Source organism: Plectropomus leopardus, chromosome 8, assembly GCF_026936395.1.
Source record: "Plectropomus leopardus strain MGB_pleo_1.0 chromosome 8, ASM2693639v1, whole genome shotgun sequence".
In the NCBI taxonomy this organism is placed as follows: Eukaryota; Metazoa; Chordata; class Actinopteri; order Perciformes; family Serranidae; genus Plectropomus; species Plectropomus leopardus.
Genome location: NC_142183.1, coordinates 26,500,579 through 26,526,103, shown reverse-complemented (window position 1 = coordinate 26,526,103; position 25,525 = coordinate 26,500,579). Strand labels below are relative to the sequence as shown.

Sequence of the window (25,525 nt, the reverse complement as noted above, 5' to 3'; positions counted from 1 at the left end):
AAGCGAGGCTGCCCTGCTGACGGCATAATTGTCCATGGACTAGCCACACAAACACCAGTTCGTCACTGTCCGTCATGTTTTTTTCTTTACATTTGGCGTTGTGAACCTGGAAATGCCTGAAAGTCGGAAGTTAAACATTTCAACTGGGAAATTCCGACCTCCAACTTTGAATGGAACGCAGCATATGACATGAGAATCACACACTTTGAAATGTCTTGTTTCTCTTGACACACTCACTTGCTGATGTACTCTCCGGTAAGGACCATGTTGCAGGTCCGACATCTGAAGCAGCTGACGTGCCACTGTTTCTCCAACGCCAGGAGAGACTGCCCCTGCTTGATCTCAGCTCTACACCCGGCACAGTCTAAAGAAGAGTGTGAAAGAAATAGAAAGAAAAATGGAAAAAAGAGACAGGATGGGCGGAAGGAGGCAGACAGAGGAAAGACGAAATGTAGAGAGGAGTGAGGAAGGAGGGAAAGACAAAGTGAGCCAAGGTGTAATTGTACATCTTTAAACACCCACTGTGCTCCTTAGTGTAGTTTTCTACCCCTTTGGCACAGCCACTTTCTTAGTCAATAGCTGTACTAATGCAAGATATTGCAGAGCTGTGAGGCTCGTTCTCTCAACTGTAAGCACTGTTAAACATGATTGAATGCAGGCAGAAAGCAAGTATTACTGAAAAAGCCTCGGGGCAAAAACAGTTGCATAAAATCCCTCTCACATGAGACATGTATGATTCTCTCTCTGTCTGTTTCTCTCATGCACACACACAAGCACATTGTATACAAGCAGACTGCACAATTCCAGTTCCCTCAGAATGACGCGCCAGCACGCGCTTATTGACCACCACTAACAGGGCAAGAAAGCAACAGGACAGCACTGAGGCTACAAATGATGCATGGTTGCAGAGTGACAAAATGCTGAAAAAAGGTCAGCACTCCATTTGTTTCCATTTGGAAGACGTTTGGCCCAGCTTACCCTTTTCTGACCCGGTCTACTGCCCCTGAGAGAAGCCTGGAGTCACAAGGGACCACTGCACTCCGCCCTGTCAGCCAAGACAAACTGTGTTTTGCAGTAAAAAAAACTGCACTGTATTGAGTCTAGTTACTGCAGTCCAAATAAATCTTTACTGTCATTTGGTGGTGATAGTGCTGAGTCTATGGAGGCAGGATTTCAGCCCCAGACCGTGACTGTGCACGGCTGATTTTCTCCTGAGTCATGATACAGTTCCCATTTTAACCACTGAATAAAAAAGGGATTACATCTTCTAAAAATTATGTAGCTTGTGAGGGAAAATTTTTGGATATGGTTACATATAAATTCACACTGATGATGGAGTAAAGAAAGGTGCCTCTGCACTGTTGTTGCTTTTCGGGCCACATCTCAGTCTGTGATGTCACAGCAGGTGTTTTCAGCTGTCTAAAGCAAAATGTGACATCAATAATTGGGGCATAGCCAATGCAACACGTTTAAATGTTTTAACTCGCAGACATCAGTGCTGTCATGTCAAACTCCTTTAAAAGGACAGTGTCCCATTTTTGGATATACTCATACAGTAATACGCTGTCTTAGTTGAGAATCAGTCTAAAAATCCATCTTTCAAATGTGATGCAAAGCAAGCAGGTGATTAAATTAGCTTAGCACAAAGACTGGAAACAAGGGAAACGGCAACCCTGGTTCTGTCTGAGGAACAAAAAGGAAAAAAAAAGCAGTGTCTTGGAATAGTCTGGCGCATAAGTCCCTGTAAAACCAAAAAATGTTGATGTCACTTTGTTTTTTCTGTAGACTGAATTTTTAAAAAAATTTCTGTAGAGCTGGTTAGCGCATTTTGTTTCTGTATGACAGAGCTGTTTTTGGCAGTCTTGATGCTAAATTAAACAGACTACATCTTGTCTTTATCTATTTGTGTAGCTATATATATATATATATATATATATATATATATATATATATATATATATATATATATATATATATGTATATATAGGAGTCCCAGAGCAGATTTGAAGAGGGAATATTGTCACTTAGCTCCTCTTAAAGGAATAGTTGGCGTGTAGTCATCTTATATTGCAGATTTAACGAGTTTGGGGTTTCATCTGAGTTTGTTGCATATTTTCTACATGCAATTTGTTTCTCAGAGGTTGAACCAGAGATGAATTTTCTTTTGTATCAATTGAGGGGATCAATACTACTTTCATATTTTACTACTTTCATATGTGTCAGAATAATTCAATATAACAATACAGTCAGAAGCGAGTTAACTTAGCTTCGTGTTAAAGACTGAAAACAGGGGGAAACATCTCTAATGCTCATTGGTAACAAAATGCACCAGCCAGCACCTATAAAGCTCACTAATTAACATAATGTATCTGTTAAAAAAGAAAAAAGCAGGTTTTAATTTTCTTACCTTTGGACAAAGCTAGCAACTGTGCTTAGCTAAGCTAGCAGCCTGCTGTTGGTAGTATGAGAGTGTAATCTTTTCAACTAACTCAGCAAGAGAGTGAATAAACGTGTTTCCAAGAAGTTGAACTAATTCTTTAAACAGAAGCAAAGAAGGATTAAGACAGGCAAGTAAAACTTTGATTGCGGTTATAAAACTACATTTCTCAGGGTCAGTGTTTGATGCGTATAAGAAAATGTCCACTGATAATACTACCCACCATGTTATCTTATGCTTGTTCTGAACCCTTTCCCCTAAAATAATCATTGTGTACTCACTAAAAGGATTTCCACCACTTTTGTACACAGAGCATATATTTGCATTCTTAAACATCAAAATGACATAGGCTGTAAAAGCCAGCGCATTACATTTAGTTTCTGCACTCTGTGTGCCGTCTCTTAGACTGTCTCCTCATAAGACAGAGTGATGAACACGTACCTGGGGAGCCGTTTGGATTTCATTTTCCTGAATGGTGCGATCTGGGGAGGACAGTTATTCACTGCTTCTCCACCATCTGTTATTCCTGCACAGCCAGTGAGCAGCAGCCTGCTGTCGGCATGCCACACTTCACAAATGATTCACTATCAATCACTATTGCTTTGTTGTGGGGCCATAATTTGTCATTTTCCTGCTTTACTCTTAAAAAGGTGAGGGCTATTCCCACATATCTATTAACACACAGGATACTCAGCTCATTACGCTGTAATATGTGACCAGATGTACACTGATTACATAAAATCCTCTATTCTCTTGTATGTTTAGTGTTGACAGTAATGAATGTGTCTATTTGTGTTGCATAATTCTCAGCTGGCAGATCAGTGCGACAGGTCGGACCACTGATTTGACAGACACTTGATTAGCTAAATGAGCTAAATGGGCCTTGTGGACACATCACATTACACTCAGCGCACTGTAGCGCCTGGTGGCCCTAAACAGAACGGGCAGAGCGAGGCAGACGCCGGACTTACGGCTGGGCCCGTGGATCTTGATCGGTTCATTTGGCTTGACAAGTGTGCGAGAACACTGCTGGCACACGCAGTCCTTTCCACTGAATGTCACTCTGTCTCCAATGGGGAAGGGTTTACTAAGGAGGAGAAGAAAATACAGAGAGGGAGAATTAGAAAACAGGCTCACAAAGGAGATGAAAATGCCTGCAGTGATTCTGTGTGTTTACATTAAACCCAAGCGCACACATGGACATAACAAATGGGTGCTGGCAGAAACATGATTGGGTGACAGACAGGCCATAATCCTGCTGACACAAGCTAAATACACTCTGACATCCCCTACGAAGCTGAAAATGCATTTCCAAACAGTCGAGGCGATGGGTTAATAGGACGTTGATTGTTGCAGGAGCACCTGGCTGCTCTGTGATTAAAGAGGCGATAATGTGACGCTGCCATGGGTCTCTGAAAGGAAAACTGGCTCTCTTAGTGAGAATGAAAACTTATTAGGGAGAGCGTGTGAAGCGCATACTGATCTTAATGTCTTCTTTTTCTCAGTCCGTCCGCCCAGTTTGCTCTGCCTTGCTCACACACTACACAGCTGGTGCCACCAGGTTACAGTTTTCTCCTCCGCTTTATCACTAAACTGTGATTAAGAAGAATAAATACACACATGCAAACGAGCAGAGAGCATAGCAGCAAAACAGCGCCTTTTAAAATTAAATTTACCACATCATCATGCCTCGTTTTGTTTCTCTTTCCTCCTCTGTAGCATTTTTTGTAGCGTCAGATTGATTTCTTTATGACTGGGGAGGATGTGAGAATGAATGGGGAGCTAAAAGGCTTAGGGAAGGCTGGTTAAAAAGACATAGACGGCAGTAATCCTTTTACTCCCCCGCCGAGGCCTGGAGCCGCAGCCAAGACCCAGAGGGAGGCTAAAGTCTCCAGCAGAGCTCACAGTCAGCACACAAGAGTGCAGTTACATCCATGTATGTAGTCGGAGATGTGCAGAGGCAGGCTTGTGCAATATATACACGCAGCTGCGGAGGTTGTGAGTCCTCGAAAGTGTGTTTCTAGGGAGCTATTTTATAACTGTCTTAATATGTGTGTGTGTGTGTGTGTGTGTGTGTGTGTGTATTCTAGGTTTGCTCCTTTGTGGTTTTATATTATTCAAAGAAGGGCAGCGTCCGTACATAAAACAGAAAGGACGGACAAGTGAGCAGAACGGATGAGCCAGCGGAGACGCTCCATTACACAAATTATTCAACAAGGGCCCTGTTAAATACTGAAAGGGACACAAGTTGATGAAAACTGAGAAAGGGTACAACTTCATTTTAATTTCCCCGTTCAGTTGATCCCAAGGTTAGCCATCTGTTTGTAAACAGACAATTTTTAATTTCTAATTTAACTGACGGGAGCAAAACATTGGAAAAATATAGAATTCTGTAGCGTAAACATGATCTCTTGTTTTCTGGATTTGTGTCCACTTCTCAGCATGACAGGCAAGAGCGTAGCTTTTGTTTCAACATCGGGGGGACAACACATATAAAATAGAATTAAAACTTGTGAATTTCCCATTGTGTGTTTGTTTGTGTTTCCCTTTTGTATCATTCTGTTTTGCCTCTCTAAATTCTTCACAAGTTCTTTTTTTCCCTCAGCAGCAACTTTGTGGAGTTTGAGTCCTAGGATGGATACCTGATTTGTTAGTCCGGCCAGAGTTGAACAAATCAGATCAATGGATGAAAGGAGCAGCTGCTACAGAGATGATGAAAGCAAACTTTTAGACTCAACAAAATTAACATTTAAGTTTCAGTTTCTCTGTACCTGAGTGTGGTGCAGTGCATAACTGAATGGTGTATATATATATATATATATATATATATATATATATATATATATATATATATATATATATATATATATATATATATTAGTGCTGGGCCGTTAACGGCGTTAACGTGCTGCGTTAACGAGGATTCTTATCGCGCGATAAGGAAATTATCGCGCGATAAACTATTCACTCAAGTTGGGTCTATTCAGTGAGCAAGGCACCAATTTCACTTTGTTGTTTAAGTGCGGATGTATACCTGGTCGAATTACGCGGAGGGGCGTGAACAAGGCGGGAGCTGGTCTGCCTGAGTGACCGGAGTGATTGGCTCAAGCCGTGTCACAAAGCTGCTGACTGTTAATGGTCTTCTTCATGACCTCTAATGTAGGCCCACAGTTCAGTTAGGGTCATGTTATCAGAGGCTGCGCCCTCTGCTGTTCATTCCAGTTAGCAGGAAAAAGCTTTTTCCACATGGAGACAGAACCTGTGTTCCTAAATGTCTGTGTTTAACAAAATAAAAAAGTTAAACACCAAAGTAAATCTTATGGAACATTATTTTTCTTTACCAAATATTATAGTAGAACAGCTTTTTCAAGCAGTTTGTGATGCATTTTCATCATTTAGATAGATAGATATTATTTTGAATGCCTTTGGCAAAATTCAAATCTATAATTTTAATCTAGATTAATCTAGATTAACTACAGGATTGCAGTGAGATTAATCTAGATTAAAAAAATTAATCTATGCCCAGCACTAATATATATATATATATATATATATATATATATATATATATATATATTCTATTAGCGCTCCTGATGAACTGTCCAGCTTCAAAAATATAAAATCAGTTTGTGGCAGCAGATGTTTTGATCGTGGGGGCCGCCACAAATGAATGAATGTGTGGGAAACCCTGAAACAGGGGGCTTGAGGGTTGTCCTCTAGGAAATCTGAATGCAAAACACTTCCCTGCACCATCTTGTGCTTTTACATCATCAATTTATGGTTGAAAGTGTCTAATTCTGTCACAAGTCCTCAGCAACTTTCATGTTTTTATTGGTGGGCACAAATGCACATGTTCTAAATATTGAGAGGAACTATGAAAAAATCTATGCCTATGATGACAAGCTAAATCTTGCACGTATAAGCACCTGACCAGATATCCCAGTCTACAGTCCTACTTAAGCGTAGGAAATTCTGCGACGGGGCATAAGAGTCTGTCTTTGACCTTGTCTTTACCTGTGTGTTGCGCTCACTCTCAAGACGCTCTTGCCTTGTCAGCCTTTCTCTGCGCTTTAAAAATTTACTCTGTTTACATATTTAATGCATGCCCCCCCCCTCTCTTTTTTGCCTAAACTGGCCACAGAAGTAAAGCTATTTCTGGCTTTAGGGATGTGCCCTCTGGCTTTGATCACCACCGCTTTCTTCAAAAACAACAGCGTGCATAAGTGAAACTCGCAATCTGCCGTCATTACAGCTGATGACAAAGACAAAGAGAGGGATGATGATGAAGACGTGAAGGAGGATGATGGGATGCGGATGGTGATTAAGAGTGGGGAAATGATGACGGTAATGATGAGGAAAAGAAGGAGGAGGAGGAGAAGGAAGACATGATGAAGAAAAAATAGAGGAGGTACAAGAAAGAACTGTGAGCGATGTGACAGAGGGCAGACGGAGCAGGAAAGAGGAGATTCACCCTTCGGCTTCTCGCTGTCTCTTCTAGTTGACTCCACACACACTGACACACACACACACACACACAGACACACACACACACACACACACACACACACACACACACACACACACACACTCATCGCCGTCACTGCCTGGACTGCTCCACTGACTGTCTTTGGCCAGTTGGTGTCAGCTCAGTTTTTGTTTTGTTTTTTTGCCCATGGCTGCTGGGCATGACTGCGTGTTTATCAGCCAATGTCAAGCAGATACACGACAACAGACAAACACTGGAGGGAGGTAAGGGAAGATCGCTCTTATGTAAACCTTATGACACATTAAAACAGGATGGGTGGGACAAAACAATGAAGAGGGAGCTTTTCAGAATGAAATAGAAAGGGAAGGGAGAGGACATGAAGAGCAAAATGATGAAATAAAAAGAGGAAAGGAGCCAACAGGGATGCTGACTCTTACTTTGTTCAGCAGGAGCTTAACACGAACGCTGATGGAGGTCAGAGGAGATATGGCCTACTTTTACTAAACCTAACAACGTGAAACACCAGGTCAGCTCTCTTTTTGGAATCGTGTCTCGACTAAGCAAAACGACAGGCCACTTGAGCTTTCCAATCAGACAATTATAGACATTCAGGAGCCGTGATAAGACTAAATCATAAGCTGAATGGCATTAATAAAGCCACTATACTCATTTCTTTATATATGAAAAGATGAATCACAATTGCGTTTCTTCTTTTGAAAGATGCAACTTGTGAGACATAATTTGAGGAAGGATCGCATGGTCACAAGGCAGAAAAATACCATAAACTCCTTCAGAATCCACAGTTTACCTCTTGTCCCCTGGCTGCTACAGGAAACTTTCACTAATGAATTGGAGCTTTTGTGATTCATCACAGTACAGAACAGATACAGAACAGTACAAATAAAGACATGATGTTCTGTGCAATATACAACGCAATAACAGACTGATGTGTTTATGTAGCATGGGTAAATGTGTACCAAACGGAGTAAGCAATACACATAAAATCCTTTATCAAAAATTGTAATATCAACAGATATTGCGGTAATTTTTCCGGGAAACATAACATAATAACAGAATCTTGATTCATATTTAATCAGGGCTGCCTGCTTCGACAGTTGGACGCTGTACATGAGCAGTGATTGACATCACTGACAGCAGCCTAAGAGATGCCTTTGCCCTGATTGATTGTTTTTGCTCACATGGCTTAGATTCTTGCAAATGCCATACGAAGCACTACGAGAAAGCAGAGGAATATGATTTTTTTTCACATGCTTTCTGTCCCACACTGTGTGGAAAAAGTGACAGCTACACCAGATATGCAAAAAATGTTATTTTTTATAAAAGTTACCCATTATAGCTGTAAAAGGAAAAAAAATAAAAGCAACCTTAAGAGGAGCAACTGTGGAGGAATCTCTCTCCCTGGACGGACAGACGTATGATAGATGTCGTATGTAAACCAACATATTAAAATTACAGTACAGATGATCTAAATGATCGGGGACCCTTCTGTGCGGAGTTTGCATGCTCTCCCCGTGTCTGCGTGGGTTCTCTCCGGGGTCTCCAGCTTCCTCCCACAGTCCAAGACATGCAGGTCAGGATGTTTGGTCAGGCTCTAAATTGCCCTTAGGTGTGACTGTGAGCCTGTATGTTTGTCTGTCTATATGTGTCGGCCCTGCGATAGTCTGGCGACCTGTCCAGGGTGTACCCCGCCTTCCGCCCGATGACAGCTGGGATTGGCTACTGTAGCTGTATATATGTAGCAGTATTTGTATGTGTAAGTGTGTGTACCTGCAGACACTGCAGACAAAGCACTTTGGGTGGTACGTGCGTCCAAGAGCGGAGACCACCTCTCCCGTGATGAAGCTGTCACAGCGGTCGCAGCGTGTGCCATACAGACGCTGATAGTCTGCCGTGCAGATGTACTCGCCCTTCTTCTGGAAGAAGCCGGATCGCGCCAGATCACAGTTACACACTGCAGAGAGAACAGGTAAGAGGAAGTTAGACATTAGGACACTCAAAGCACTACTATGCAGTAGTGGATGAGGGAAACAACAGATGTTTCCAGTTTCTGTCATGTGCTCATAAAATCAAATGAAATAACATTCAGCAGTATTAAGTGTAATACAAGTCCTATTTGTCAATGTTTTGAGACATCGAATTGTTTTTTCAGTCCCTCCTTTCTACCTGTTTGTGTGTGCATGTGTGCATGTTTATGTTGTGTGTATGTTTGTCTTCACACATGACTTGCTAGGGGAGTTATTCCACTCTAGACAGTGGTGAGCCAATTTGCTCTGATGGGAATATAATGATATAATCAGTGGAAAAGTCATTTTGTGCTAAACAATGTGAGGAGGGAGACAAAACAACAGACCACAAGTTCCCAGCATCATCAGAGCATCGACTGCAGTCTCATTAAATACCAATGGAGAAGACACTGAAATAATTTTCTGTGTATGTACAAGGTGAGTGCCCAGTTTGTGTATGTGTGCGTGTATATTATATATCCTAACAATGCATGCTACAGCGCTTTGCCATGTAACCGAGAGTAAATTCCAGTGGGTGTAACAGTATAGCTAAGAGGTATTTTCACGGATCAGTGGACAGTGTGGTTGCTGCTCTCAGCCTGGTGATCTCAGGCACTGTTCAAAGATTTCCCCATGTAATCAGGAAGGCCGCAATCACTTGACCAATATGGTGACAGAAGAAAAGAAGGAAGATATATAAATAGCATAACTCATCATAATCATTCAAGTCAAGGTGGTGGGTCAAACAAACACAGGACTTTCCCCCAGGAGACTGGTGTTTCTGTGTGAACTAAAGTTGGTATGTTACTTTAAGCACTTGACTTTAAATCACACACATAATACAAAAACCCATGTTTCTTTTTCTAAACCTAATACAAAAACCCATGTTTCTTTTTCTAAACCTAACATAAGTAATTGTACTTGCCTTTTACCAAACCTAGATAACTTTTTGTCAAGTTTGTAACTCAAAGTCAAGTATGCAGTGTGACAGCAGCATTCGTGGGGCACTAAATAGTTAGTTATATGAACCATTGCATCCACATTTTTAAGATATATGAACTGCTGTATGAGGATACATTGCTATGTTAAAAAGATTTATTTTCTTCCACAATTTATATACAGTTGGTAGGCCAGCATGTATTCATGGCAGCAGAATGGTGTGCTTGTGTGTGGGATTGACACAAAAATAAACTGCTGTCTCTGCACTCAGTAATCAAGGAACATGTCACCCAGTGCAACAGCGTGGCTCATTGATATGTTTGGATTAGCTTTTGGACAACAATGGTGTTTTAGGGAACAGATGGATAAAAAACATCAAGCAAATATAGATAATGACCACATTCATTATTTACAGCAAAATGGATAACAATATATCAGCAAAATATCAGCATATCATCAATGGCACCTCATTAAACCATAAACTGGGGTTTTGTTGATCACATTGTTTGATACATAATGTATGCATCATTTCACAGTAGTGGCCTATTGATAATATTATAATAATAATAATATTGATAATAGATTTTAAATAATAACAATATTTAGAGAAGCCATGTCCTTGGCTGACCTCTCAGAGCATGTTGGTGTGACATCACTCAGCTAGAATTTTAGAATCGTGATGGAACAGTCAGAAGAACTCTTGACCTGCCTTCACTCTGAACTCTGTTCATTTGTGCCAGAAAGATCGACCGTGTTCGACCACTCTCGAGACTATCGTTGAGTTTACGCTTGTTGAATTTGCATCGTTGCTTTGCCTGTTTTATTGTTCTGTCTTGTGATACAGAAACAATATCATAATGGAGTTTCTTGAAGGAGGAATCTACCGACCCATAAGGGTATGTGAGAAAGTTTTTGTCTTTACTGGAAAATCTGACAACTTGATCTTTTAACATAATCTTGTAAAACAATTGCCTTGAAAAGGGAAAGTATTCATGTTAATTCATGTTGATTTCATATTTAAGTGGTAACTTAACTTGAAATGTAGCTGCATTTACTTAAGTTTGTAAAATTAAGTTAAACTTAAAATGAAATTACCTTATTCTTTCTAAGTGTTAGCACCTTCAGTAAACCAAGTTAGCCTAACTAAAATTGATCATGACAAAGAGGACTTTGTCAATGATAAAGTTAGGACATCTGCAAATTCTCTTTTCTGAACATGTTTAAGAAAATACAAATATGACTGATTAGTTTGCAACCTGCAGCAGACAGGTATATAGCACGGTGAACTTGGTTTACTGAAGATGCCAAAACTTAGAAAGATTGATTTAATCAAACTCATCCTTTTAAAGTGGAAATAACATCCAAAGATTAAGTAAATACAACTACATTTTAGGAAACTTAACAATTTTATATAAAGTAAACATAAATTAAGACTAGTAGTTATGTTCACTTGTGTTTTTCAATGCAATCAGTTTCCTATTTAAGTAAAATCAACTTGACAGATACTACAATGAGTTCAATTTTAAACATTTTCAGATATATTTTGAAAAAAGTGCATTAAATCTAAAATTAGCATGTCTTATTTTCTTCAAAGGTGTTGTTTGACACACCCATTTACGATCGGGCTCTGCAGATTTGCTGGACTATTACCAGTTATAAGTCACAGGTAAGAGCTTCTATCCTTGCAAGCAGACGCTAACATAAAATATTACATACATCCTGTTAAACTTTGTCTTTCTATATTAAAAGACGACGTCTTTCTTATGTTTCATAGATTGCACTGATGAGAGAACTCCTGAGGCTTCAGCAGAAAAACCAGATCCCATCTCAGGTGACTGCTGAAGACCTGATCAGCTTGATTTTGGAAGAAAGCAGAAATACTGTGAGAGAACGGTAAGTACTCAGACACATGAAGACACTCCGTCACTACTCCTGAAACTCTCCACATATATTAAAGCTACTCTAATGATGCATACAGCGTAGTTAAAATAAAACTTCTGTTTTGCTTCTTATTAAAGCCTTTGGGAGTTTGAACTGGAGGATTTCGATGAGGATGTCAAACCTCTGCTGACACTGGTAAGACAACAGCACTGACAAGACTTACAGCAGTTTGTAGTATATTATTATTTTATCCTCTAAATTTGTCAAAACTGCACCTTATATCTGTTTTCTTGTTTCAGATGTGGGCAGTAAATGTCAGCAACAAAATGCGGGACATTGAGTTTGAAGCCCGGATGCTCCTCAACTCCCCAGAGGCCGTACCTCCTGCTTTTCGGTATGCTATATTTGACATGTATTATCATCAGTTTAACTGCAGTGGTTATTGTATCTCTGTGATTTTCTGAGGTGTTTTAAATATCAATTTTAATGAATGTTACCTACAGAAATCCAGAATTCTTCCGCTTGGCCAAAAAGTACGCCAGGATCCTGAGACAGAAGCAGAGGCAGCCTACCAGCTCCAAACTGCTCAGCCCTACAGAGGTGGTGCTTGAGGTCGTACCCCGAGTCCTGCAGGGCTTCTGGGTGCTTCCATCTTGCATACTTTTGAACATGCCCTCCAAGAGACTGAGCAAGATTTCTGTTGGGGTAACAAAGGCGGTTTTGGACCGAGTCTCTGGCGCTCTCACCCATGTGGACCATCAGGTCCCCTTCTCCCGCTCCATCAGGGATGAGATGGTCCAGTCTATCCAGACCGTGATCCGGGAAATGTTCCCACGTGATGTTCTGGTGAACAGGATCAACAGCTTCGCTCCAGTGCTGCTGAGTGACATTGCTGAAGTTGCAGCGGGACAGATTAGTGAGCTGTTTCAGCCTCAGAGACCCAAAGTGCCGGCTCATCTGACCCCCACTGCTGAACCTGCTGCCAGCACTCCAGTCCAGGATGAGTCAAACCTGGCTGTAACTGAGAAGGAGCCGCCAACTGCCAGTCCAGAGACTAACTCTGCTGTGGTTTCAACCCCTCCAGCTTCTCCAACACCCCCTGTTGAACCTCCATCTATAACTGATGTCGAGGACAGGGAGGCTGTTGATGTCGAAGCCAGCCCGGAGAATGAAGAACCCACCAGAGACCCACACTCTGCTGCTGTTCCAGCTTCTCAGACACCCCCTGCTGAACCTCCATCAACTACTGATGTCGAGGACAGGGAGGATGTCAGTGACAAATACTGCCTGGAAAATGACCAAGAACCCATCAGAGACCAAAACTCTGTTGTGGTTCCACCTTTGACACCCCCTGCTGACCCTCCATCCCCAACAGATGTAGAGGTCAGGGAGGATGAAGACGACAAACACGGCTTTGACACTGAACCCACCAGAGACCAAAACTCTGCTGTGGTTCCACCATCAACACCCCCTGCTGATCCTCCATCTAATACTGATGTTGAGGTCAGGGAGGATGAAGACGACAAACCCAGCTTTGACAATGATCCGGATCCCACCAGAGTGGTTCCATCTCCTCCGTCACCCCCTACTGAACCTCCGTTTGCGACTGACGTTGAGGCCAGGGAGGATGAAGATGATGACTGCTGCCTGGAGACAGAGCCAGAGCTCAGCAGAGAACCAGCCTCGGTTGAGCCTCCTGCTCCCCCGTCTCCACTGACCCCTCCTGATGAAGCTGCGATTATTACTGCGGTGCAGGACGGCTTCACCACCAGTCTGGCTGAAACAGAGCAGCCAACCTCCAGTCCAGAGACAAGCTCTCCTGAGGTTTCATCTCCACCAGCTCCTATTGAACCTCCCATCACTGATGTCCAGGACAGCGAGGACACTAATGAAAGGCCAAGCCTGGAAGACGGCCAAGAAGTGACCAGACAACCAGTCTCTGCTCTGCCAGCGTCACCGGGTCCTCTGACCCCTCCTCTGGAGCCTGTGGTCACTGTAGTGTACCCAGAGGACAGACAGAAGAGAGCGCGGGGCTTCTTCCGCACTCTTTTCCAGTCTGTGTGCTGCTGCTTCGGAGTCACAGACTCAGAGGCCGAGTCACTGTTTTATTAATATATACGTATATATACGTATATAAAATACAATAAAAATTTCATTGCATTTCAAAAGTTAAATGATTGTGGTCATGTGTACAATTGTTTAAATGCTGTACTGTTTAAAGGTATGTACGCAGTTTTTTCATTTGAATCGTTTGATTCACAATTTAATACTCAAGTGTAAATGAATTTTACTTTGGTTTTTGTGTTCCAAAAAATGTTGTTGCACAATTATGACACGTTATTAACGGCGTTAGGGTGTGTATTATAACCTGTGAATTTCGCTGTCACACTGAATGTCTCGCTCAGCCTGTTCAAACTTTGAAACTGCTAAAACAAATCATCTATTACTTGTATTTAACAACCAAATCCAGCATAATTGAAAGTGCAGCCCTTCTGCATTGTCTTCATTTGTCAGCACTGGAGGTTGTCACTTGGTTTAATCAAATTCATTTGATCTTGGTTTTACAAGGGGTTATGCCCCCGACCATGACTATTTCTTGGCTGGGAAGAGTTACCAGGTAACCTTCAGGGGCTCCAGGAAGTTAACACTTCCAGTCTATATGTTAAACTAAGCTAAGTGGCAGCTAGCCTAGGTATCAGTTTTCTCATTTATTTCCCAATTTGTCAAACCATTCCTTCAGTGCCCCTTCCTGCATCTATAACCACAATAAAAGACAAAAGAAGCATGCCCACTAGAAGGTGATCCAACACAATACTCTGGACTAAACAGAAAGACTCACCGAAATGATTCCTGAATGAATGAAGAGCAGATTCTGAGTGCAGAAACATTCAGATCCTCCTGATAAGCCTGCAGCTCATGTGAAATGGGTCATGAATTGGAAACAAGATTACAGGCTTTAAACACCCGCTACTGGTAGACTGAGCCGTTGGTCAGGACATTAGAACCAGACAGCAGAGTACAGATTGGACTGCCAGGAAAACTTACAACTCTTGTACTTCATACCAATAAGAAAAAACACTTACTGTATCACAATAAATACAAACAACCTAAAGGAAGTTATTATATTAGACTATAGCTGTATTCTTTGGCAGCTGTTATAATCAACTCCTTTCCTGAAATTGGTAACTGATCTGAATGTAGTGGACCTTTTAAAGAAATTTAATCTAGCAACAATTACCTGTGTAAACATATACTGTTTCTGCGCTGAAGCCAAACCACTGAACGTTATCACATCATGAATAAGTGGAACTATAATCTACATGTAAACTGCTAATCTTGAGGTTGACAATATCAGGTCCATGTTGAAAACTTCTTACAACACACTGCCAGTAAATAAAGGTGGATTTCGCCAAAGTAAATAAAACAGTAAACATTTTGAACTCAACAATGCATCATTTTGCTTGTGTTGGAGTGAAACACCTCAAATACCGACATCTTGCTGCAAGGAAATGGCTTCATCCTGGTTATGTTATAGAGCGGCTACAGGCTAAATTTTGCTCCCCATAGCCACCAGTTTTCAGTGTATGCTGGCAGGCTGAGAGTTCACAGACGCACAGACACAGACAGACACACACACACACACATAAACCCTTCAAAGGGGCTCATTTAATCTCAAGCTGTTTATGAGTGGAGCGTATTGACTTAATGGTGTAATAAAAGATCAATGGGCCCTCACTTAAAAACAAAACAATCTCGGCTCCCACAGGAGGGTGGAAACACATAAATCCATCCCCGATGAGATGGCACTGTGCGTATGCAGAGATAGGATGATGAAATGGGACAGTGTGTATGGTGAGATATGATGATGGATCTTTATCATTGCGACAGGTCATTGGCATTGAGGAAAGGCGGCTGCAGGAGAGCAGAGGAAGGGAGGAAAGAGGATGCATGAGGAAGACTAGAGTTAAGAATAGCCTGTTTATAAAAAAATGTGTCTGTGTGTGTGTGCACGCACGCATGCAAACCACATTTCCAGAACCACTGAACAATGGCACAGAGCTTAAAAAAAGTGTCCCTGCTGCATTTTAAACCAGACTAACTAAGGCTCTTACCAGAAACCCAAATCACAGGCTATCTGATGCCTTCATGGAAAAGGGGAATGGGAGAGTAAATATTTCCAGATCTACTATACTCTTCATCATGGAAAAAAATATGTGTCTTGAAATGGTCTGTTGCATTAATTTAATAAAAAACGTTTTTAATCTTCTAAAACTAAATTGTAATCATATTTCATGCCATAATTTCCTCTGGTTCTCCTCTCTTTCTCTTCTGCCTCTCACTCTTTCAAAATGATTTGCTTTTCAATCTGCCCCCGGATTGATTTTCAAATGACTGAAATCTGCTCAATTAGCCTAATGCACTTCATTAGCATATGGACGCCTGACCAAATCACAGCCGGCTGACTGGATCTGCTCAGACTGGATTGGATAGGCTGGCTGGACGGTTCACCTGTTCTGGCTAATCACATTGTTTTCTTCTGGCTGGATGATTGGCTGGATACACCGCAAAGGACGTCCCCCTTCCTCAGTTGCCATAGGAGACGTAAACCTTCCACAGTTGCCCTAGAGACAGCTAGGTCCCTGAGTCTGAATGATGTGGTGGTGGCACATTTGGTTTTGTTGTGGTTTAACTGGTGGCTGTAGAAAACTATGTGTTACCAGCGATAACCTTCAAATCAGTTTGAAACCATCCGTGATGGCAAACAAATGTTGCTAAAATATTAAAGTCAAGTTGTCACTGAAATGGGACAAAAACTAAATGCTTCACTCATGTGATTTGTTGTTTAACTGTATACATAAATATATTACACAAATTGCACATTTAACTAAGAAAATAATGTCACCAACATAGCATTCACTTCAAGAAACCATCTGAAAGCTCAACAAGATATTCACAGATTCAAACAGACAGTCACACTATACTCACTTACTGTATATATATATTTCAGGCTATAAAGAAAACCATTTGGTTAAGGGTTGAAAGTCCAGCCAACCCTCACCGAAAAACGACCACACAGGTCGACAGGAAAGCATGTGATGTGATGGAAAAAGCGACAAAGTCTACGTAATGTTGCACAAAAATCAAAGAAGCCCCAATAAGATTGGTGGGAGGGGTGGTGGATGGATCAAAAAACACAGGATTTTAAACCAATAGGCAGTTGTTTGTGTCCAAAAGTCAACATTGACTTCTTGCAATAGCACGCTAGTTCGCTAGTATGTGCAGCATGCTATGCTAGTGATGTGTATGACATGTTGTACATATTATTAAAAAACTACTTATTTAATGCCAACCGATGATATTCTTCATAAAACTAACCACGTAGTTTTGTTGCCTAAGCCTAACCAGTTAGTTTTAGAGCAGAACTGCAGCCGTTTCATGACATTAAGGATGTGCTTAAGAGTGTAACCGTTAATACGGTAATGCCCAGGACACACTGCATGCATAAGCAGCACGTGACAGCAACCTCACCGAACTGCTGCGCCTGGCAAACTTGCAAACTTGTGGTGGTCACACTAGCTGTGTCCCAATTCAGGGTCTGCATCCTTCGGAGGACGCAGCCTATGCGGTCTACGGAGGCGACTCCTTCGGAGGTGAGTTGCCTCCGAAGGCCGCATTAACGGTTGTTAATTGGGACAGTCTAGCCTTCCGAGGATTTCCTGGTTGCGTCACCAGATGTTCCCGCCCTTACCCCCACGACAGTGGATTCCTGCTGTCAAGGCTCGCCAGAGAGAGAGAGGGAGAGGGAGAGAAAAAGAGAGAGGCAGAGAGAGGGAGCGAGAGAGAGAGAGAGAGGGGGGGCACTAAAGCAAAGAAATTATTTTATTTTTAAAATTTACTTTTTATTTAAATTTTGCTGGAGAAGGAGGACAAGTACCTCTGTCCGCGTCAGAAGCTGATTTTTTGCGCAGTAGAGCCTCCGTCAGCGGGCGGAGCACTCCGCTGCTGTGGGCAGCACAGCGGGGCTGCTAGGTGGCTACGTGTTAGCATTACTAACGTCACGTATTATGAATGAAATTATGAGATTTAAATGTCCCTCTAAGTTTAACATATCTGGCATTTGATTTTCAAATGAGTAAAAACCCACATTAAGTTAAATCAACGCTCTGATCTCCGCTCTGTGCCGCCATTATTTTTGAAGATCAGGCAAGGAATCTTGGGAAATGGAAGGCTTGAAGGATAGTAGCGATGTGTCCTCCAAACAGAGGGAAAAGAAGGCCGCATTTGTGGGCTGCGAAAGGAGGAGCCTTCGAATTGTGACCAAATGGGACAGCCTTCGCGCAGCGCTGTGACATAATCGGCCTTCGAATGCAGCCTCTGAAGCATGCAGACCCTGAATTGGGACACAGCTACTGACAGCGTTGTTGCTGCGACGCTGCTGCAGAGCTGCCTGCTGCTGTCGAGCTGCCTGCTGCTGTAACTACTGTATTTCCACAATTAAATGCCAGTACATCACTCTTAAATGAAGCCACTGTATTGTCAAAAACATGATTTTCCAAATATTTCACGATGAAAAGCCTTGTGTCATCAACTGATGGGATTCTCTCCAAATTAACCCTATTAGGGGGCTTTTATTTTGTAACGGAGACAGAAAAGGTTGAGTTTTTACTCACTTTACCAATGACTGTGAAACTGACTGAAACTGTAGTAAAAGGAGGTATAAAGTCAGTACAACCATTTAAACTCAATATTCAATGTCTATTTTTGCTAAAAACTGCATGAGTCATGCGGAAAAAATTTGCATGCCTCAATTTTTCTAGATGTTCTGCAACTGATCAGCAGCTGAGACGTGCCTGAGCAGTGCTTCTCACGCAGGCAGTGTGGCTGCTCTAATCTGTCAACATAGGCACCGGAAAAAAACCCCAAAAAACTACAGGTTCCGCGATGCTTGCATGCTTGTGTACTTCCAACGCACGCAGTGTGTCCTCGGCACAATATGTGTTGTTGTGGGGCTGATGACACAAGTCGTTTTGGGTGTCAGTGGAAAAAAAACCTCTGCTGTTACAGTATGACAGATTGTTGGCAACTCTATTGGATTAGTTAAAAGATTTATAATCACAATGAATAAAAAAGGTTTTCTTCTTGCAGTTGTACCTGTTAAAGGTGAATGCAACTTTAAGATGTTAAACCATTTTTACAACCTCCCTATTAGAGCCTCAATTTTTACAGCCTACCGACAAGCAGGCCCTCTACTTTTCAAGTTCTCTCCTTCTAGCTGTAACCATTAAGCAAATGTTTCAAGTGTCTCCCTCCACATGTTGTAGTTGCCAGCACAGTGGGTGGAGCTGGGTCAGAGCTTGGTGTCTCAGCTGCCGCAGAGACGTGGCTTAGCTTGGCTCAGAGAAGAAAGGTTTGCGGTTACAGCCGCACAACCAGCTCCACATGGTGCGGACACCCACCCATAAAAACAACAGCCCAATACAACCAACATAGAACGAGCGTGGTCTGTCCCACTGTCCTGTGAATGGCCTCTGGGGATTTATACTGAAGCTTCTCGTGGGAAAGCACATACAGTTGGATTGGAAAAACATAATTATGTACAATTCCCAAGTTCATGAAAAGTTTTGTCTATATGAGAACTATGTATTATTTTATGAAGACTAAGCTTCCTGAACCAAACATAATCAGCTTTGCAAGACGAAACTACATCAAAGGGTTCATTTCATCAATTTGCTCATTTAATGATCTTTCCCTGAATGGCTCTCTAATGAGGGAAACTGAGAGATGCTGCTCCTCTCCTTCATATTGCTCTTTTTTGGCAATGCAGGAAGTTAGCATCTCGATCATAAGTCTAGTGATTAGAGGTTAGCATGTAGGCCGGTGTCTGCAGCTGTGGTCATTAGAACCGCACTGATTAGGCACCCACAGGGGGTCCGCGTGATTGGGTATTTATCTCCAGCCAACAGACGCAATTAAAATTCCCTTCTCAAGTCGGCCCGGGCCGGAACCCCAAAATAGTGCTGACAACCCCGCCTCCTCCCCTTCTCTTTTCTCTATCTTTCCGTTTCAAGACTGCCTCCAAATCTTTGTGGCTCAGAGCACAAGGTCTTCACTTTATCTCAATTTGCACCCTCTTTCTCACTACAGGAGCGCAACCTCCATGCAACCTTGCTTTTCTTTCACGGAGTCTCCCTTCCCTTCCCATCCCCCCCAAGTCTCACGGTGACTCTTCCCCGAACTCATTATGCTACTGTTAGGTCTTCATAATGTGCTATTAAGTAAATGGACATGCTTTGTGCAGTGCTTCAGAGTAGCCCTGCTGCACGTTCTAATTGTTTTAGTCCCGCTGTCAACATTATGCTAAATTATGTGGCTTTTTTAGAGGCAGCCACAGTTTAGCAGAACGGCATATATGTAGTGGGGCGGTGACAAGTTTCAGCAGGGGAGGTACTCACCTATTCACCCCCACATCTGTGCTACTGACGTGGGGCCCAGGCTCCCCTGCCCTCCCCCTGTCCCCTGGATCTGAGCCCCTCTGACAGGAGGAAACACTTCAAGAGTAAATAATGTGTTTTCTCAAGTTGTGCCAAATCACAGGGTGAGAGAGGAGGCAGTCAGACAGACAGGAAGAGGAGCGAAACAAAAGTTGACAAACACACTAGCAGCTTTGTGAGGCTGTGCCTGGGCAAAGTCCTTTCGGCTAAATGCTCACATCATGATGATGCTAACATGCCAAAGTTTAGCAGGTGTAGTGTTAGTGTTAAATTTAGTGTTAGTTAATAATGTTAATATTTGCTAATTGGCACTAAACACAAAGTACATCTGAGAAGTAGGCCTACAGCTGTTGGGAATGTTAAATTCAAAATGTGAACTTGCTGGTGGTACTAGGGGAGAAGTCTGGGGTGACTAAAGTCATTAGGATTCAACGTCTGGGAGCAATGACTATAAACTGGGCATACACTGTACAATTTGAGCCCTTCGAATGTTGAGCTGCATGACTCATTTTAGAGATGGAAGGAATTTCAGCTTCATTCAGCGTCATTTGTAGAACAGTGTATACAGGGGAGTGAGAATCAATCATAGACCGATCAAGTGTTCCCAACCAGCTGCTGGATATTACGGATACATTTCGGTCAGCCATTATCGGTCAGCCATTATCAGGCTCTTTATTGACAATTGTCAACAGCCAGAGCAGTCCACAAGAGCCGACAGACTATTTTATTGCTATTTACCATAGACTGGAAAAAAAAGGACGTAGTTACCACGACATCCCCCATTGGTTTTTAGACTCCAGTTTTGATGCCTAAAAGTTTGGTATTTTTTGGCAATGCAATCTTGTTTTTTTGGAGCCAGAATTGACCATATTTGGGTGATAGGCTGGAGCTGTGGAGGAGTAAGGGGTGGAAGCCAAGGACACTATTGGCCATTTGCTGGTCACTCAAAGCAGACTGCCATTAATTATGCATGAATTTAAGCCTCAATAAAAAGTTAACAGATGACTACTTAAAAATGTACCTCCTGAACAGTTGTCATAGACAAGCAAATTGTCTAAAAAGACCAAAACCGTTTGTTGTACCAAGCTGTAAACACGTTTATTTTTGCTGTAAAGTTAGGCATCTATGGGGATTGACTCACTTTAGAGCCGGCCTCAAGTGGCCATTCAAAGAACTGCAGTTTTGAGGGACTTCCCTGTTGGCTTCCTTTTTACAGGTTGTCGCTTGCTATTTACACACGCATTGGGAGCACATAAATCATGAGTTTTATCTTTACATTGCAAATATTTACTCGTACAGTGGGAGTTGGAATGAACAACATTTTCAAAATTGCTATGTGTATTGTTAAGTGTATGCCCAGCTTTAGAAACTGTATGAAACGTACATATCACGATTATAGTGACCAAATTATCACAACTATCATTATTATCAGAATATTGTGCTGAAAACACTTATATCTAAAAATGTCAACCCCATGATGGTGCTAGAGGAAAAGCCAGGCTTTCACCAAAGTCAGCAGGGTCCATCCTCGGGGGACTGTGAGTGTCTGTACAAAAATGTAATAGCAATCCATCCAACAGTTGATGAGACATTTCAATCTGGACAAAAGTGACGGACTGACTGGCCAACACTGCCATACCTAGAGCCAGTTGCATAGCTATAAAAAAAAAAAAAAAACTAACAGAAAACAGACGGTGATGTGTCGCAGAAAAGGGCAACGGGAGAGAGAGGAAGCTAAAGGCTGAGGCAAAGAGAAATCGTGCATGAGTGACAAGGTTTCCCTAGCATTTGGCCGCAATGGTTGATGGAGACAGATGGTTGCCCAGTGGAGTCCCTTCATACCAGCAGACCAGCCCCGCTGCTGAGGCCTTCAGCTTTTAACCCTCTGAGTGCTGATAAGGCACTCAGCTGAGGGAAAAACAGGTGTGTATTGGATCCCAGTCACACACAAACACACGGATAACCAAACTGCTGAGAAAGATGGGGCCTTGCGATAAGCAATAAAAATACTCTACAGCTCCAGATGTACTGGTTTAGTGTGTGTATGTGTGTCATTTAATGATCCTCCTTATCATACAGAAATCACTCCTTCACTGAGCAAGACACTTGCACACTTAAGCAGCTCCACCTCACTATGGCACACACACACACACACACACACTTAAAGACAATAGGCAGGGCGTCAGTGCGTGAAAATCCCTCAGGATGGTGACGCCTGAGAGAGACAAGCGCAGGAATAATCCCTGTCATCTATCCCTGATCCTGGAGAGTCGTTGGGGAAAAGCGTCGCTGCCTGCCGCGCTCCCTTCTCTCTCCGCCGTAATCTCTCCCTAGCAACCAGGCATTGGCGTGGTGATTGGACCAGCGTACCAGCGGTTGCTATAGCTACAGGAAGCTCCCCTTCCCTGTAACCCCCCACTTTTTTTCAGTGCTGTCTCTTTTTCTATAACCTCTTTTTCTTTTTCTCTTTATTCATCTTGCTATTTGCCATTTTTTCTCTCTTCTTCCCTTCCACTATCTTTCTCTCCATCTCAATCCATTCCTCGCCTTCAGAGACGGTGGTACAGTACAGTAGGCTGATGTTACTAACACAGAGGTTGAGTGATGGGGGCTAATGGCATCCAAAGGGAGGCTGAACTGACTGAAAAAGGTCTGCAGAGAGAAAGACAAAGATGCTGCAATTTCACAAGAGCCCTGGTGAGAACACTGGCTAGCCTCAGCAGAGCAGTCAAGTATTTATCTGACCTGTCTGTGTAAATCTGCTATTCCCTTTAGCATTAGGTTTTATGAGAAAAATCAGTTTTGTGTCCGTAAATAAATAACTACTGGGGGCAGCCTGGCAGTTTATGTGCGAATGTGTCTGTGTTTGCATCTGTCTTGTATATTTGTTTCTGCACTTCTGTGTTGGCTGCAAGGGAAGCACATGCACGTTTTGCCTTTGCATGTGATTTATGTGTGTGTTAGCTTTGCGCTCGTGCCACTGACAGGCCCTGCTGTTTCTGCTGGAATCCAAGAGTGCCAATTATGCTTCAGAGGCGGGATAAATGTGGTCACTATGTCATTAGGCCAATATGCACGAGTCAGCCTGTCTGCCGGTAATACAACACCACATCATCCATACAGTACAACCCGCTGCTACACTGAGAAGTGCTACAGGACACACATAATCCCCACAGATACACACACACGCATACACCCCCTACGCCTTCTCCATGTCTGGAGTTGATGCATCAGTCTGTGAGCTGGCTTCTGTCTTGAGCATTTTCCACAGACTTCTGATTGCGTGGCTGCTCCTTCGTGCTATAATCAGCTGCTGTATAATGGGTTCAAATGAGAGGTTAAATGCACATGATTAGTGATCTGTTCTTCTTCTGACTAATGCATGAGAGAGGAATTATGATAATGTGTCAGAGGGAAGGTAACGTGGTTTGATAAAGCACGAATAAACAGAGGGAGGATAAAATGATAGATTGATGGATGCATTTGTACATGCTAAGTGAATATGTGTGCTCGCAAAGTAACTCTGACTGTTTATGATCATGATTTACGCAGTGGGGCATAGTCAGCCCTTTTGAGGGAAAAGGAAAAAAAAGAAAAACGTAGGAAAAACATGGGGAAATAACTAAGATTTTATGTCATAGTTTTCCAGTTTAAATGAATGGACTGAGGCGCACACGATATCACTGGTCAAGGTCAATAACCTGAGTACCCACCATGATTCTCCGAAAGAAAATACTCGCCCGGCAAAGAATTAAATCAAATGTTGAAACACACCCCAGCTACAGAGTTCATAAACACGTCCGACAGATAAGGCAATTGGCAGCTGACAGCGCATTGTCGCTCCGGCACAATGGCATAATACAGTTTAGCCATTAGCCTCCAAATCGCACGCCCCACATGCCAATGTCATCCCATCCCAAGATGAGAAATTGATTTCATGCTTGGGCGACTGTCATCAGGAAAGAAAGGGAGAAAGAAACAGAGGGAGAAAAACTGAGAGAATAAGCAACAGCGGAAGAAAATATAGAAATTCGATCTTAAATCCGGCTGATGCATTCACAAGCATTCAGCCTCGGAAAATGTACAGAGGAACTAATGAAGAGCAGAGAATAGAGACACAGACAATAGAGAATAGATTGAGTTTATGAAGTTCAAAAGAACATGCAACATGTTTGTGTGTGACGGGGGTCGGACACAGAACAATAAAAGCTTTAGAGAACTGCTGGCTCTGCAGAGGCCCATGCAGGACAGCATACTATGGGCAGGGATGTGGCAGGGTCTGGCCGCACAATAATGCCCCATTGCCTCATGGGATGAGGAGAGCTCTCTGGAACATGAGAGGGGAGGGGGTCTGATGGGTGCATTTAACATGATGCTCATCAATGACAGTTTTCCATTACTGTACGGCTGCTGCGAGTGAGAGGGAAATGAAAAGGAAGGAAGAGCAAGTCAGAATCAGATTGGTATTACACTCAAGTGATGATGTAATGTTTAGGCGACAAAAACAGCACCCCCATCCCCCCTTTTTCTCCTCTTTTCTGCTTGCTTCCTGTGTTCACCCCCCTATTTCTCTGGGGCACAGAATAGAGCCCTCCGATTGGTTAATAACACCATAGAGATGCTGAGAATATCCACCAACCAGGGCCCAGGTGCCCCTTCACACCGTTACCACAGCAACCCCTCACAACCACAGCGAGCGTGCACGCATGTATGGATGTGCATGCTTGTATGGCTGAGTGCATGTGTGTATGTGTGCACTGTATACATGTGTTTTTTTTTGTGTGTGTGTGTGTGTGTGTGTGTGTGTGTCGGCTGCACGTAGGGAACATGTAACAACAGCCCTCCAATGAATAGCCTTCAGTGTGTTTATCTTGTGTGTAACAGCTCTGGGCTGCACAACAGTGTGCTGCAGCTCATACAGTAAACACAACTTACTCAGATTCTTCTCCTCAACAACAGCTGCTGCAGAAAAGTGCCAGTGGGGTGGATTTACTACTATTTTTTGTATAGCTACATTCGAACTAGGGCTGGGTGATATGGAGAAAATGTAATTTCACCATATTTTCACCATACCACATGTGAATAATCAGGAATAAATCTGTTAAAAGACAGAAAATTCATAAACTGTTTTATTTAAATATGGTATAAGTCAGGATATTAAATAGCCTTATTTTGGCAATTGGTTGAAATTTTCCATCCATCCTTCCATGATCAGTGTTGGTACAACAACCAGCAATTCTCAATGTTCTTACAAGTGTGTGTGTGT

The 25,525-nt window shown here is 42.5% G+C and overlaps 2 protein-coding genes across 7 annotated transcripts in view; one reads left to right on the top strand and one right to left on the bottom strand.

Moving 5' to 3' along the window:
- ablim3 (actin binding LIM protein family, member 3) overlaps nucleotides 1–25,525 on the bottom strand; it is a 62,861-nt gene that overhangs the window by 22,737 nt on the left and 14,599 nt on the right. For all 6 annotated transcript variants that reach the window (XM_088081275.1, XM_088081274.1, XM_088081276.1 and 3 more), the window contains 3 exons: nucleotides 8,712–8,895; nucleotides 3,409–3,524; nucleotides 238–364 (listed from right to left, as the gene is read on the bottom strand). In XM_088081275.1, coding sequence (XP_087937401.1) covers nucleotides 238–364; nucleotides 3,409–3,524; nucleotides 8,712–8,895 — 427 coding nt within the window. The remainder of the gene's footprint in view (nucleotides 1–237; nucleotides 365–3,408; nucleotides 3,525–8,711; nucleotides 8,896–25,525) is intronic.
- LOC148188957 (uncharacterized) lies at nucleotides 10,744–13,879 on the top strand. Its single transcript, XM_088081414.1, has 6 exons — nucleotides 10,744–10,782; nucleotides 11,481–11,552; nucleotides 11,661–11,779; nucleotides 11,905–11,962; nucleotides 12,067–12,161; nucleotides 12,271–13,879. The coding sequence occupies exons 1-6, from the start codon at nucleotides 10,744–10,746 to the stop codon at nucleotides 13,877–13,879; spliced, it is 1,992 nt and encodes a 663-aa protein (XP_087937540.1).